At 44.9% G+C, this 14,263-nt stretch overlaps 1 protein-coding gene and 1 long non-coding RNA gene across 3 annotated transcripts; both read left to right on the top strand.

Moving 5' to 3' along the window:
* The first annotated feature begins 1,981 nt into the window (after positions 1-1,981).
* Positions 1,982-2,845, top strand: LOC138842762 (uncharacterized). Its single transcript, XR_011377597.1, has 3 exons — positions 1,982-2,045; positions 2,237-2,319; positions 2,603-2,845. It is a non-coding gene; the product is annotated as an uncharacterized lncRNA (long non-coding RNA).
* A 2,170-nt stretch (positions 2,846-5,015) lies between these two features.
* Positions 5,016-13,967, top strand: LOC115849895 (C-X-C chemokine receptor type 2). Of its 2 annotated transcripts, XM_070045847.1 has the most exons (2): positions 5,016-5,071; positions 10,313-13,967. In XM_070045847.1, exon 2 carries the CDS (start codon positions 10,417-10,419, stop codon positions 11,290-11,292), a length of 876 nt encoding a protein of 291 aa, XP_069901948.1. In that variant the 5' UTR covers positions 5,016-5,071; positions 10,313-10,416; the 3' UTR covers positions 11,293-13,967. The 2 variants fall into 2 exon arrangements, with proteins under 2 accessions (XP_069901948.1, XP_030707465.1); XM_030851605.3 differs by lacking the exon at positions 5,016-5,071 and having other exon boundaries at positions 10,218-13,967.
* The last annotated feature ends 296 nt before the right edge of the window (positions 13,968-14,263 follow it).

The following is a 14,263-nucleotide window of genomic DNA, read 5'->3' as shown; positions in this document are numbered from 1 at the left end:
GAGAGTGGGGGATGGATTGAGGGAGGAAAGACTTGACACAGAGAGCATTTAGGAAAATAGTGGTCTGGTAGTGTTGGTAGTAGAAGTAGCAGCAGCAACCAACAGTGCCAAGCACCATGGTAACTGCTTTATAAATATAGACTCATTTAATCCACATGACAATTCTATGCAGTGGGTGCTCCCATTATCCCCATTTTACAGATGATGAAACTGAGTCCCGTGAGATGAAATAACTTGCCTGAGGTCTACAACCACTGACATTGCTGGGATCCTAACACAGACAGTCTAGCTCTGAAATCACAGCCATCGCATGACGAACGCAGTAGTTTAGGCAAGAGAAAATAAAGCGGAACCTAACACCATCAGTGAAGACGGTGAGGAAGAGATAATCAAGAGAGATGTTAAGGAGATGGCGTTCGTGGAGAGGAAGAGCAAGGCAAGCGTGAGGGGCACGCCTGTTTCTGGGTTAAGGAGGAGGGGCACCCGTGTCAGGGAATTCCGTGAGACCGGTTTTCTACATGTTGAGTTTGCAGCATCTGTGGGACCTCAAGGGAGATTCAGGAAGTGATTAAATGTAAGAATTTGAGCTTAAAGAGAAGCTTAGAAGAGAAGCTGGGAACTATAGGTGTAGGAGACACTGGCACATACTGGGTTGGGGCTGAAGCCAAGGAGGCAGGAGGACTAGTCTAGGGAGAACAGGTAGAGAAGAGGACCGAGGCAGACTCTGAGGAACATGCCTATTTGAGGAATGAATTGAGAAAAAAAGTAACAAATAAGACCAAGAGAAGTTCTCTGAGCAATAAGAAAACAATGGATCAGTGGGGTTAAATGGTTCAGAGATCAAATAAGATAAGGCTTGAACGGTATCCATTTCACCGTAAATACAGTTAAAAAGCATACTGCAGGCTGGGAGAAGGTATTTTACCATGATTGACAAGTATGAGACAGTATGAGTAGACAGGGTAACAGGCCCTTTCATAAACTGGTAATAGGAGAATACACTGCAACAGTCTTTTTGAAGTGCAATGAGTAGTATTTATCAACATATCAACATGCACAGTTATGACCCAGCAAAATTATACTTAAGCTACTGAAACACTCGTACAAGTTTCCAAAGACCAATATCCAAAAATGTTCATAGTGAGAACCTAAATATTCATCTATAAGGTACTTATCAAATAAGTCAGGTTATGTCCTTGCCATGGGCCATTATGTCATCACTGAAAAGAGTAAGATGGATCTATATGTACTGATGTGAAATAGGTACATGATACATTGTTAAAGTGCAGAACAATATAACTAGTTAAATAGTATTTTATTAAAGAAGGAAAAAACATGTTTGTATGTGCATGGGGGAAGTCTGGAAAAATATTCACAAGATACAGGTGAACAGAAGGATGGAAGAGAATCACATTTTAATTTATATGCTTTTTACCACCTGCTTTCTTTACAATACGCACAGTTTATTTTTATAATATTAAAACAGCTTTATTTAAGAAAAGAGTTTACTGGATTTAGCAACCCTAGGTCACTGGGAACATTGGCAAAAGCTGTTTCCTCAGTACAGTGGGCAGGAAGCTGGTTGCAGTGGGTTGAACAGGGAACAAGAAGTTGGCAAAGTGGAAAAGGCAACTGCTCACTGCTTTTTCAAGAAGCTTGCCTGTGAAATGGAGGGCCCAGGGGGAGTAGTCGCTAAAGGAGTTCTAGAACAGAGGGAGGGAGAGAAAGACATATGCAAGTTCAGGTAAAGAGGTGGTTGAGAAGCAGAGGGTGCACAAGGCACGACCTTCAAGGACGTGAGGTGCAGTGGGGTCCCACAGCCAGGTGCAGGACCGAAAGAGAAGGGAGGATACTTCTCACGCTGCTCCTAGAAGGAAGGAAGAAAGTGTACACACAAATTCAGGCTTACGTGTCAGCTGGGGGCTGGGGTTGCCTGCATCTCCCTTGTAAAGAAGGAAGTGTACGTTGAAAACGAGACAGAGGTAGACTAGGTAAACCTCCACCTTCAGACTGGCAGACTCTTGCAGAAGCCATTAGACAAGAAGGTATGAAAATTCCCAGCTCTCATTACACAATTGCCAGGAGGAGGCTTGGCCTTCAGTCAGAGTCCCAGAACAGACCTCGTTGCTCCTCTGCAGGAATACCTCCCCTGGTGGGCCTCCTGGATTTCCCCCTCAGCAGCCCTGGGTCAGAACTTTCCACGTAAAGGCTGCTTTGCTTTTTTCCTGTCCAACAGGTGTGACAGCGCTCAAGCCCTGAGTCACAGAGGAGGCATCAGTGGCCACTCCAATAACACAGCAGCTGTAGCAGCAACAACAGGTAGGTGAGCAGTTCGGTCTTCGGGCTGCTGGGGACTATTTCTGATAGAAGGAATTTGGAAACTTCAGTCTCCTCCTTTGAGTCCCCTGAGAACTGAGGTGGTAAATTGCAGGAACAAAATAAGTCTGCACCAAGACAGCACGGTACAAATGAACTTTCTACAGTAATGGAAATGTCCTGTATCTGCACTGTCCAATATGGTAGCCACTAGTCACATGTAGCTATTGAGCACTTAAAATGAGAAACTAAATTTTTATTTTATTTTAATCAATTTAAATTTAAGGGACTTGCGTGGTGGTGCAGTGGTTAAGAATCTGCCTGCCAATGCAGGGGACACGGGTTCGAGCCCTGGTCCAGGAAGATCCCACATGCTGCAGAGCAACTAAGCCCGTGTGCCACAACTACTGAGCCTGCATGCCACAACTACTGAAGCTCACGTGCCTAGAGCCTGAGCTCTGCAACAAGAGAAGCCATCACATTGAGAAGCCTGCACACAACAACGAAGAGTAGCCTCCGCTAGCCACAACTAGAGAAAGCCTGCGTGCAGCAACGAAGACCCAACGCAGCCAAAAATAAATAAATTTTTTTAAGTGCACAGTATAATGCCATTTAAATATAAATATGAAGTGCATTTACAAACATATTAAATTTAAGTAGCCACATGTGGCTAATCTCATTTTCCAGGGGACCACATTGAGGCACAGAGAGAAATGACCTGCCCAAGCTCACCCTGACCATTAACAGCAGAACCAGGACTGGATGCCGGTTCTGTATTCACCCCACCATTGGTAGGCCTGCTGTGGGCTCAGTGGAAATGAAATCGATCTAATGAAAATCAAGAAGTAGGATGGTTAGGAAATGTCAAATCTGGGCTGTCCTTTGCACACCCAGTTGTCTGGGACAGAGAGGTACTTAGTGGAGCTCAGCCCCACACAGCAGTGGACACAATAGCAGATTTGAAGTCAGATTAAAAAAAAAAAAGTCTCAAAAACTGCTTAAAAGTCAGTTCATCTGCGTCACGCTAGGTAAGTTGCCTAACTCCGGAGTCTTAGTTTCCTCATTCAGAAAGTGCACACTCCATGGGGTTGTTGTGAGGATTAAATGATACAGATTCTGCAAAGCACTTTCCCTGGAAGCTAGGCCTTAGCAGGCACTCAACGTTAGAGCTCATGTGACTATTGCTAGTCAGGTTAAAGCAAATTAAGATGTACCTGGAAGTCAGCCCCGAAAGCAGACCCGATGCTTTCTCTTGCTTGGGGATGTAGTGTGAGAGAACCCATGCTATTAGTTAATTAACTATTTCAGTAATAATAATCACAACAATAAATGCTAACATCGTGCTTTATATGTGTCTTAAGGGCTTTACAGGTAATCCCCCGTTTCATCCTCAGCACAACCCAGTTAGTTAGATTCTATCATTGGCCTCATTTTACAGATGAGTAAACGGAGACTCAGAAAGGAAAAGTCGCTTGCCCAGAGTTGCTAGGCTAGCAGAGTTCTTAACTGCTGTTCTCATGGCCTCTCTCTGTGTGTCCTGGGCCTTTGCCTGGGTTTAGCATCACCTGGCAAGGAGTCACTGTGTTCTCCACAATGGAAAAGAGAAAGGTGACAAAGAACGTTTGCTAAATAGCTAGACTCAAAGGCTCTTTCCTAGGGGTAGGCAGCTTAGATGAGTTTGCCACAGGCTTTGAGCACTGTGTGGGCCCTGGGATGCGTGGAGCAACAGGTCAGGGTAAGGAGTAGTGGAGGGGACTGAGGCATCAATCACTGGGGTGGGGGCTTAGGAGGGAGCAGTGAATTAGTGTTCACTGCTGTGCCTGGATTTATCCTTTCAATTATTATCAACAGCAAATGTGACAAAATATATTCTTGGTGTCACTCAACACTGTTTTCAAAAATGTATTTGAACTTGGGTGGGATTTTAACTTTTACCAAATGGCTTTCTTTCCAAATTAGATGGTCTTGGTTCCAAAGGTAGTAGCTACTGCAGATCCAATTCCAAGTGGACAAGCTAAGAAAAAATAGCAATGCCCTAAGAGAGGCATGCGGTCAGAGCAGATGGTTGGGGAGGGAGGTGAAAGACCAGGTGAGGTGGAACCGGGCCCCCATTTGGGGATGGGAGTTCTCAAAGGGGTGTGGCATGGAGAAGGAATCTGTGAGGCTTTAAGGATGCCCAGGGTGAATGGGGTGGAGACAAGAGGCATTAAGTCCAGGGAAGAAAGCCACCAGATGCACCAGAAGCTAGTTCCGTTTCTGTTGCCTTAAAGAGCTGTTCCCCTTTGAGATGGGAAAGATGTTTAAGAGCAGTAGTGCTGCTGGGTTGTAAGCGTGGGGTGCCCGAGACAGCTGGATTGTGGGGAGAGTCAGACAGGGTGGCTGAAAGAGCCAGGGGCTGCTGAGCTCAGGGCAAAGATAAGAGAAATCCGTGCCGTCCTGGGCCAACTACTTCCTTTGGGTGGGCCTCAGTTTCCTCATCTGTGAAATGGAAAGATTGGCTAGAAAACCCCACAGGCCCCTTCCCAGTGTGAACTCTGCCAGTTAATAAAATGACTACTAGTTATCAAAGAGTTGACCTGGGAATTAATTATTCAAGCTATCAAAGGCATCCCACACCCTCAGGGGCTCCACCCCAGAGTTGAGCAATCTAATCCACCACTCACTTCCTCCACTGTGTTCTCACCACCGCCGCCCTTTGTGTCAGGCACATCTGCATTCCTGGAGGTGTCCCACAGGTGACAAGCCCAGAATCCTGGTAAGTCTTGGAACACCCTTCCAGAATGTCTCTGTCCTCTGTCCCCCCTTGACACCCAGCCTCCATTTATCCCCTCCATTTATCCCCACACTCCTCAGTCTCTCCATTCTTTCTCTAGGCCTCCCTATCCCCAAAGGGAGAGGTTCTGCCCCTCTTCCCTACACCTCTGTCCAACAAGCACCTAGGGCAACTGGCTGCCCACCGCCTTCTCTTACGGACCCAGCCGGCTCTCCCTGCCTTGGCTAGGATTGGGTCTGAGGAAGATCCAGATACTACTGAGGCCCTCTTCCCCTATATTAAATGTAAATATATGTGGATTATATTTCTAGAGAGAAAGGACACTGGAATTGTACACAAATAACCTTGAATTTGTTGTTGTTATTATTGTGTTGCCGTTGTTAAAAAGATTGCCTTAAATGTTTGGGCTTTTGTCAATGTAGCATTTTCATGAAGTAAATTAGAATCATCCTTTCCATGAGTTTTTGAACTATCATGAGTCACTAAGGGGCTGGGAGTTTCATTCACTGAGGGGATCTCCTGCTCGGTTACCGAGAACATGACTGGGTGGTCAGCAGGGGCCAGTCAGTTCAAGGGCATTTGGTTTCTGATTCCTGTAAGGGCTGTTTCTCTCGTTCTGGACCTAAGGAGTAGCAAAGAAAGCAATGCACAAAACATCAAACAGTGGGAGCGAGCCAGAGCCAGGTTAACTTCATGATATCTCAAGAACTTAGCTTACAGCTATATTTGTTACATGAGCTGTGATTTTTTTTTTTTTTGTGAGAAGTAGATCTGTAGACTGAAAATAGCGTGTGAAGCCATTCACACCTAGTTGGAATCCGGGCTGCGGCACTAAGGGACTCTGTGACCACAGGCTGGTTTCTGAGCCTTGCTGTGACTGTCTATTTATAACTGCCGAACGAGACCATGTACCTGTGAGGCACAAAGTGGGTCTCAGATGTGTATCTCCCTTCCCTTAGTTTCTCCCTTTAACGTCAAAACATCCTCACCAGAGACTGGTAAATTAAAAACCAAACAAACAACAACGAAACATTCCCCTCCCTCACCCTCCAGTGGCTGGAGGTCATTGCCCTGGCCTGGTTCCCGTTTCTGAGTTCTCTACCTTCTGTCCTAACTTGCATGGTCTCCCTCTGCACCCTGAAGCTGAGCCTTCACGTCTGGGAGCGGGAGTTCGCCCGCACACCTCCAGCCCAGCTCCGGCACAGCCGAGCGCTGGATTATCCAGAATGAGGACTTGTCTGTGAAACATGCTTCGCTGTTGCTGCTTCTTCTGAGAGGCAGCTTCTGCGGCTGCCGCAGCTCTGCCTTCTCGCGGCCAATGCTTGTAAATGAGGGGTTCTCCTCTCTAAGGGCACAAGCTCTCTGCACTCATCATGCTCTGTAACCACTCGCAAAGGTGGTCTTCTCTTGGGTCATGGGTTCCCTTAAGAACATCTCTGATCATCTGCTCCCAGAAGTGACCCACCTTGTGACTTCATTAGACATTACCCTGGGCTTCTGAGCAAACTTGCTCTTGACCTTGGGGCTGCAGAGTCAGTGATTTCACGCAGGTTTTGTCAGCACCACTGGCTGAGCCAGCTGTACTATCCACCTCTCTCACTACCGTCCCTGCCTCCTGGCCAGACTGGGCCCCGTCCTTATCATCACATCGTTTAGGTTCACAGACTGATCTAATCTGTTCTATCTGTGGTACCCGTGTGCTGAGAAGGCAATTTATCTGGCTCCCATCACTTAGGGGAGAAATACCTTCTCAGGAAGGTGAAGGCTAAGAATTCTCTCACTCTAGGGAAAAGGGGCATTGTTTCTCCAGTTTCCCTAATCTCACTTAGCTTTTTTTTGCTATGTATGATTGACAGTAACAGTTTCTTCTGCTAAAGAGAAAAGCTTCCTAGGACCTTTGTTGTTGTTGATGATGATGATGATATTGTTGTTTTAATATTTGTGTTTCCTTTGCAAGCCTATATATCTTTGATTAATCTTTTTTAATTGAGATATAATTCACATACTATAAAAGTCATTTTATGTGCATACACACACACACACACACACAGAGGAATACTACTCATCCATAAAAAAGAATGAAAAAATGTCATTTGCAGCAACATGGATGGACCTAGAAATTATCGTACTAAGTGAAGTAAGTCAGACAGAGAAAGACAAATATCATGATATCACTTATATGTGGAATCTAAAAAAATGATACAAATGAACTTATTTAAAAAACAGAAAGAGACTCACAGACATTGAAAACAAATTTATGGTTACCAAAGGGGAAATGGAGGGGAAAGGGATGGATTAGGAGTTTGGGATTAACGGATACACACTACTGTGTGTAGAATGGATAAACAACAGGGACCTATTGCATAGCATGGGGAACTATATTCAGTGTCTTGTGATAACCTATAATGGAAAAGAATCTGAAGGAGAATGTAATATGTATGTGTAACTGAGTCACTTTGCTGTGCACCTGAAACTAACACAACATTGTAAATCAACTATACTTCAATAAAAAAATTTTTAGAAAAAAAAGTCACCAATTTACAGTATACAATTCAGTGGGGTTTTGTATACAGATGGTCCCCAATTTACAATGGTTCAACTTAAAATTTTTCAACTTTATGATGGTGCAAAAGTGATACTCCTTAGCTAGAAGCTGTACTTCGAATTTTGAATTTTGATCTTTTCCCAGGCTAGCAATGTACAATAGGATACTTTCTCATGATGCTGGGCAGCGGCCATGCAATCATGAGGATAAACAACCGATACACTTACAGCCATTCTTTACCCATACAAGCAACCATTCTATTTTTCACTTTCAGTATAGTATTCAATAAATTACTTGAGGTATTCCACACTTTATTGTAAAATAGGTTTTGTGTTAGATGATTTTGCACAACTGTAGGCTAATGTAAGTGTTCTGAGCACATACAAGGTAAGCTAGGCTACTCGATGATGTTCAGTAGGTTAGGTGTATTAAATGCATTTTCGACTTAGGATATTTTCAACTTATGATAGGTTTACTGGGACATCACCCCATCATAAGTTGAGGAAGATCTATATTCACAAAACTACATAATCATTGCCACTGTCTAATTCCAGAGCACTTTCATCACCCCAAAAAGAAACCCTGTACTCAGTAACACTCCCCCGCCCCCAGCCCCTGGCAACTACTAATCTACTTTTTGTCTCTAACAATTTGCCTCTTCTGGACATTTCACATACATGGAATCATACAGTATGAAGCCTTTTTTGTCTGGCTTTTTTCACTTAGAATAATGTTTTCAAGGTTTATCCATGTTGTAGCCTGTATCAGTACTTCATTAATTTTTTTTTTTTTTTTTTTTTTCCGGTACGTGGGCCTCTCACTGCTGTGGCCTCTCCCGTTGCGGAGCACAGGCTCCGGACGCGCGGGCTCAGCGGCCATGGCTCACGGGCCCAGCCGCTCCGCGGCATGTGGGATCTTCCAGGACTGGGGCACAAACCCGCGTCCCCTACATCAGCAGGCGGACTCTCAACCACTGCGCCACCAGGGAAGCCCTTCGTTAATTTTTATGATCGAATAGCGTTCCCTTGTATGTGTATGCCACAATGTGCTTGTCTGTGTATCAGCTGATGGACATTTGGATTACTTCCACTTTTTCGCTGCATGCTGCTAAGAATATTCACATACAAGTTTCTGTGCAGACGTATGTGTTCTATTCTCTTGGGTACACTAGGAGTGGAATCACGGGGTCGTATGGTAACTCTACATTTAGCTTTCTTAACAACTGCCAAACCGTTTTCCAAAGCAACTGTGCCATTTTACATTCCCACCAGCAATGTATGAGGGGTTCAACTTCTTCACATCCTCATCACCATCGTCATAGTCCTTCTTTTTAAATTATGATCATGCTAGTGAGTGTGAGGTAGGTCCTGAGCCTTTTTACTTTATGTTCTTCACTTTAACACTGGGTTCCATGTTGAGGTGGGCTACAGACTGGCATAGGGTAACAGGATGGCCATATCTTGTTATAAAGAAATGGTATGATGCTGATATATTTTGTGGTTCAAAAGGAAGCTAATTCAGTAGCTGGTCACTTTACTTCCTCTTTGCAAACTCGGTTAATCTTTCAGGGTGGCTGCAGCTTCCCCCAAAAGAAGGCTCTCTGCTACCCCCATAACAAGGGCAGAGCCCACAGAGGTTAGCTAGGTGTGCTGGAGAGTCAGGTCTGGAAGAAGGCACTCACTAGCAAGGCAGGAAGGGTCCCCAGCAGGACTCGAAAGCCACCAAAACAAGGATCGTGTGTCTCCACCTGCCTTCTCTGCTGCCTGCTGCCCCTCCTCCTTAGGCTGGGAACATACTGCCTTTCTCTGCTCACCCCTACATGGCAGAATATGCCTGTTCAGAGCTCCCAAGATAATCTGTTACATTTCCACCCATGTGGAGAATCAGTCAGCCACCCGCTTATGATTTTTAATATATTTTTTTCAAACTACATCAGTATGCCCAGAGCAGGCCCCACGCATCTCAGCAGAAAAATGCTGGGCTGTACTAGTGGAGTCAACTTTCTCTTAGCTCGAGCATCCTGAAACTCCATGCTGCTATCACTCAGACTGTTTTTCCAGAACACTTCTTTTAAAACACCTTTCAGAAAGTTGGACAAAGGGACTCATCTCTTAGGTTTATAGTCAAGCCTTGATGATCTTTTCCTAGGGATCTAACACAATTGGATTGCCTGCTTAGTCCCCCAGATTGAGAACTGGGTGGTACCTCATGTTTCTGACATTAAAATCAGCCTCAATAGTCAGAGATGCCCACCACCGAGGATCCGAGACATGTTCTGTAGGGATTATCCAAGGGGACGTTTCAACAGTGGTTTGGGTGATAGCAGTGTTATGGAAAGTGATAAGAACGTCTCTCTGATGTTGAAGGGAACTAGACACTTTTTGTGAAATGTATCATTTTTTACTAAATATGTCTCCAAAACCTTAGTGCTCCGGCCATTCCTTGAAGTGAAAGTTACTTCCATGTAATACACAAGCTAACACAAAGAATCCTATCTAAATGTTGTGAGCAGACAGACTAGAATCTGGGGAGATGTATTGTGCGGTAACCCTCGTCTCTCTTCTCTAGGCCAGAAATTAAGTTTACTTCAAATATGGAAGGATTTAACTGGGAAAACTACAGTGACGAAGATTTTGGTAATTACAGTTACAACACTGACCTGCCCTCTATTCTACCAGACTCTGCCCCATGCCAGCCGGAATCTCTGGTTATCAACAAGTATGCCGTGGTCGTCATCTATGCCCTGGTCTTCCTGCTGAGCCTCCTGGGAAACTCCCTGGTGATGCTGGTCATCTTATACAGCCGGGTGGGCCGCTCCGTCACCGATGTCTACCTGCTGAACCTGGCCATGGCTGACCTGCTCTTCGCCCTGACCTTGCCTGTCTGGGCCACCTCCAAGGCAAAGGGCTGGATCTTTGGCACAGCCCTGTGCAAGGTGGTCTCACTCCTGAAGGAAGTCAACTTCTACAGTGGTATTCTACTGCTGGCCTGCATCAGCGTGGACCGCTACCTGGCCATTGTCCATGCCACACGCATGCTGACCCAGAAGCGGCACTGGGTCAGGTTCATATGTTTAGGCATCTGGGTCCTGTCCTTGATCCTGGCCCTGCCCATCTTCGTCTTCCGAAGGGCCATCCACCCACCCTATTCCAGCCCAGTCTGCTACGAGGACATGGGTGCCAATACAACGAAGTGGCGGATGGTGATGCGGGTCCTGCCCCAGACCTTTGGCTTCCTGCTGCCCCTGCTGGTCATGCTCATCTGCTACGGACTCACCCTGCGCACGCTCTTTGCGGCCCACATGGGGCAGAAGCACCGGGCCATGCGGGTCATCTTTGCTGTCGTGCTCGTCTTCCTGCTCTGTTGGCTGCCCTACAACCTGGTCCTGGTTGCAGACACCCTCATGAGGGTCCGGGTGATCGCGGAGACCTGTGAGCGCCGCAATGACATCGGCCGGGCCCTGGATGCCACCGAGATCCTGGGCTTCCTCCACAGCTGCCTCAATCCTCTCATCTACGTCTTCGTTGGCCAGAAGTTTCGCCACGGACTCCTCAGGATCATGGCCATCCATGGCCTGGTCAGCAAGGAGTTCTTGGCCAAGGACGGCAGGCCTTCCTTCGTTGGCTCTTCTTCAGGGAACACCTCTACTACCCTCTGAGACCGCACGCAGGGCTCCTCCCTTCCCTTCAGCATCCGCCCCAAGCCGCATGTCCTCTGGCTGCTCACAGCCTTGTGTCCAGGCAGCCCCCCATTGTGGTTACAGGAAGTTGCTGAGGCCGCATCCTTACTAGGCCCCCAGCTATGGATTCGAAAGCCCTGGCCCCCACCTCTTATCGTAATTACCATGTCAACTGCTAGAGCTCAGTCCATCCTACCACTGAGACCACAGCACTCTGTCTTCTGGCATTCTTTGAAGATATTCTTTTAAGTGATTACAAAAAGTTCCCACCATTGGGAGACATTAGTGTCAAACACCATTGGTTGCTTCCCCAACTCTCCCTTTCCTTGCCAGCTAACGAAGTCCACCTCCCTTGAGAGAGGCTGAAAATGACAGATACTCACTTTCTCAGACTTCCTTAAGCCAGCAGTGGCCATATCATCTGGTTCTGATAAATAAGAATTAAAGGCAAATTGTGTGCTGGTAAATCACTTTCCTGGGGGAAAAAGTCTTGATTTGTAGCGTTTACCATGTTCTGTGGTGTAACTAAATGCTCCCACCATGACCGATTTCAAGGTGGCAGTGTTTAGCAACGAGATCACAAGATCTAGAAAATGTAATAATCTGCTTTCACAAGCACACACGAACTGGCTTCAGTGCATCATTGCTTACGAAGTCTACTGAGGCCAGGAAACCCCTGGGAAGTATTCCTGATGTGAGAGAGAGAGAGAGAGAAAGGGAAACATACCTTTGGTTCTTGCTTTTGAATATGGTTATAGGATATGCTGTGTGGTGCCAAGGCAGCCACTTTGTGGAAATGAGACAAAAAGTATGCCCAACACACTCGAGCTGTTGGAGCCAAAGGATATAAAGAACCTGAGAGGACTTCCCTGGTGGCGCAGTGGTTAAGAATCCACCTGCCAATGCAGGGGACACGGGTTCAAGCCCTGGTCCGGGAAGATCCCACATGCCACGGAGCAGCTAAGCCCATGCACCACAACTACTGAGCCTGCGCTCTAGAGTCTGCAAGCCACAACTACTGAAACCCGTGCATCTAGAGCCAGTTCTCCACAACAAGAGAAGCCACTGCAATGAGAAGCCCACGCACTGCAATGAAGAGTAGCCCCCGCTTGCTCTAACTAGAGAAAGCCCGCAAGCAGCAGCGAAGACCCAATGCACCAAAAATAAATAAATTAATTAATTTTTTAATAAAAAGAACCTGAGAATAAAGAGCCCAGAATAAACCTAAGCATAAACAGTTAAACGATTTTCAACAAGGGTGCCAAGGCTATTCAATGGGGGAAATGACAGTCTTTCACCAAATTGTGCTGGGAAAATCAGATATCCACATGCACAGAATGAAAGTGGACCCTCACCTTACACCACACACAAAAATTAACTCAAAACAGATCAAAGACCTAACGTTAGAGCTAAAACTATAAAACTCTTAGAAGAAAACACAGAGGGAAATCTTCAGGTCATTGGATTTGGCAATGATTTCTTGGATATGACACCAAAAACACAGGTAACAAAAGAAAAAGTAGTTTAATTGGACTGCATCAAAGTTGAAAACTTCTATGCAGCAAAGAACACTATCAACAGAGTGAAAAGGCAAACCACAGAATGGGAGAAAACATTTGACATCGTATACCCTATAAGGGGTTAATATCCTTATAAAAAATTCCTACAACTCAGCAAAACACAAACAAACAAGCAAACAACCTAATTCAAAACTAGGCAAAAGAATTAGAGAATAAACATTTCTCCAAAGAACATAAACAAAGAGCTTATCACTAATAATTAGGAAAATGTAAATCAAAACCACAATGAGGTACCACTTCACACATATTATGATGATAATTATAAAGAAAAAAAAAAGAATGAAAGAAAGAAGAAAATACCAAGCACTGGCAAAGATACGGAGAAGCTACAACTCTTGTGCACTGATGGTGGGTATGTAAGATGGTGTAGCCACTGTGGAAAACAGTGTGACGGTTCATCAAAAAATTAAACATAGAATTACCTTATGATCCAGCAATTCTACTTCTAGGTGTACACCCAAAAGAACTGAAAGCAGAGACTCAAACAAATATTTGTACACTAATGTTCATAGCAGCATTATTCACAGTAGCCAACAGGTGAAAGCAAACCCAAATACCCATCAGCAGATGAATGGATAAACAAACTGTGATCTACCCCTACAATGGAATATCATTCCGTCTTAAAAGGGAATAAAATTCTGATACATGCAACAGCATGGATGAACCTTGAAAACATTATACTAAGTGAAATAAACCAGACACAAATGTTATATGATTCCACTTATATGAAGTACCTAGAATAGTGACATTCATAGAGACAGAAAATAAAATAGTGTTTACTAGGGGCTGGGGGGAAAGGGGAAAATGGGGAGTTATTGTTTAATGGGTACATAATTCAGTTTGGGATGATGAAAAGGTTCTGGAGATGGACAGTGGTGACAATTGTACAACAATGTGAATGTACTTAACACCACTAAACCGTACACTTTAAAATGGGTAAAATGGTAAATTTTACGTTATGTATATTTTACCACAATTAAAAACAAAAAACCTAGTTCCAAAAAGGCAAACTTGAACCACTGGAACCACCTACTTGTAACTTCTTAAGTGAGATAATTAAATGTCTTTTTTTTGTATAAACTACTTTTAGTTGGGTATTTCATTACTTGCAACAAAAAACATCCAAAGTGCTACAGAGAGGTCGGGCAAGGGTAAGCAGAGGTCCTGAATGAGGGTCTGTACAATAAATAAATCCCTTCGTTGTTTAGCGGGTACATAGAGAGAAGGTCTAAAATCGAGATGGAGGCTGGTATTTCTTCCTTCTTCCCCAACCCAAGCCTCCTGCTGCTCAACATGTATTATGGAAGGAAACATGTCCTGGGATCATCTTGTGCTTCTCGTACCCTTGGGTGAAACAGGAGTCAAGAGTG

The sequence above is a fragment of the Globicephala melas genome, chromosome 7 (assembly GCF_963455315.2).
Source record: "Globicephala melas chromosome 7, mGloMel1.2, whole genome shotgun sequence".
In the NCBI taxonomy this organism is placed as follows: Eukaryota; Metazoa; Chordata; class Mammalia; order Artiodactyla; family Delphinidae; genus Globicephala; species Globicephala melas.
The sequence above is the reverse complement of the archived record's forward strand: the minus strand, read 5'-3'. Positions and strand labels throughout refer to the sequence as shown.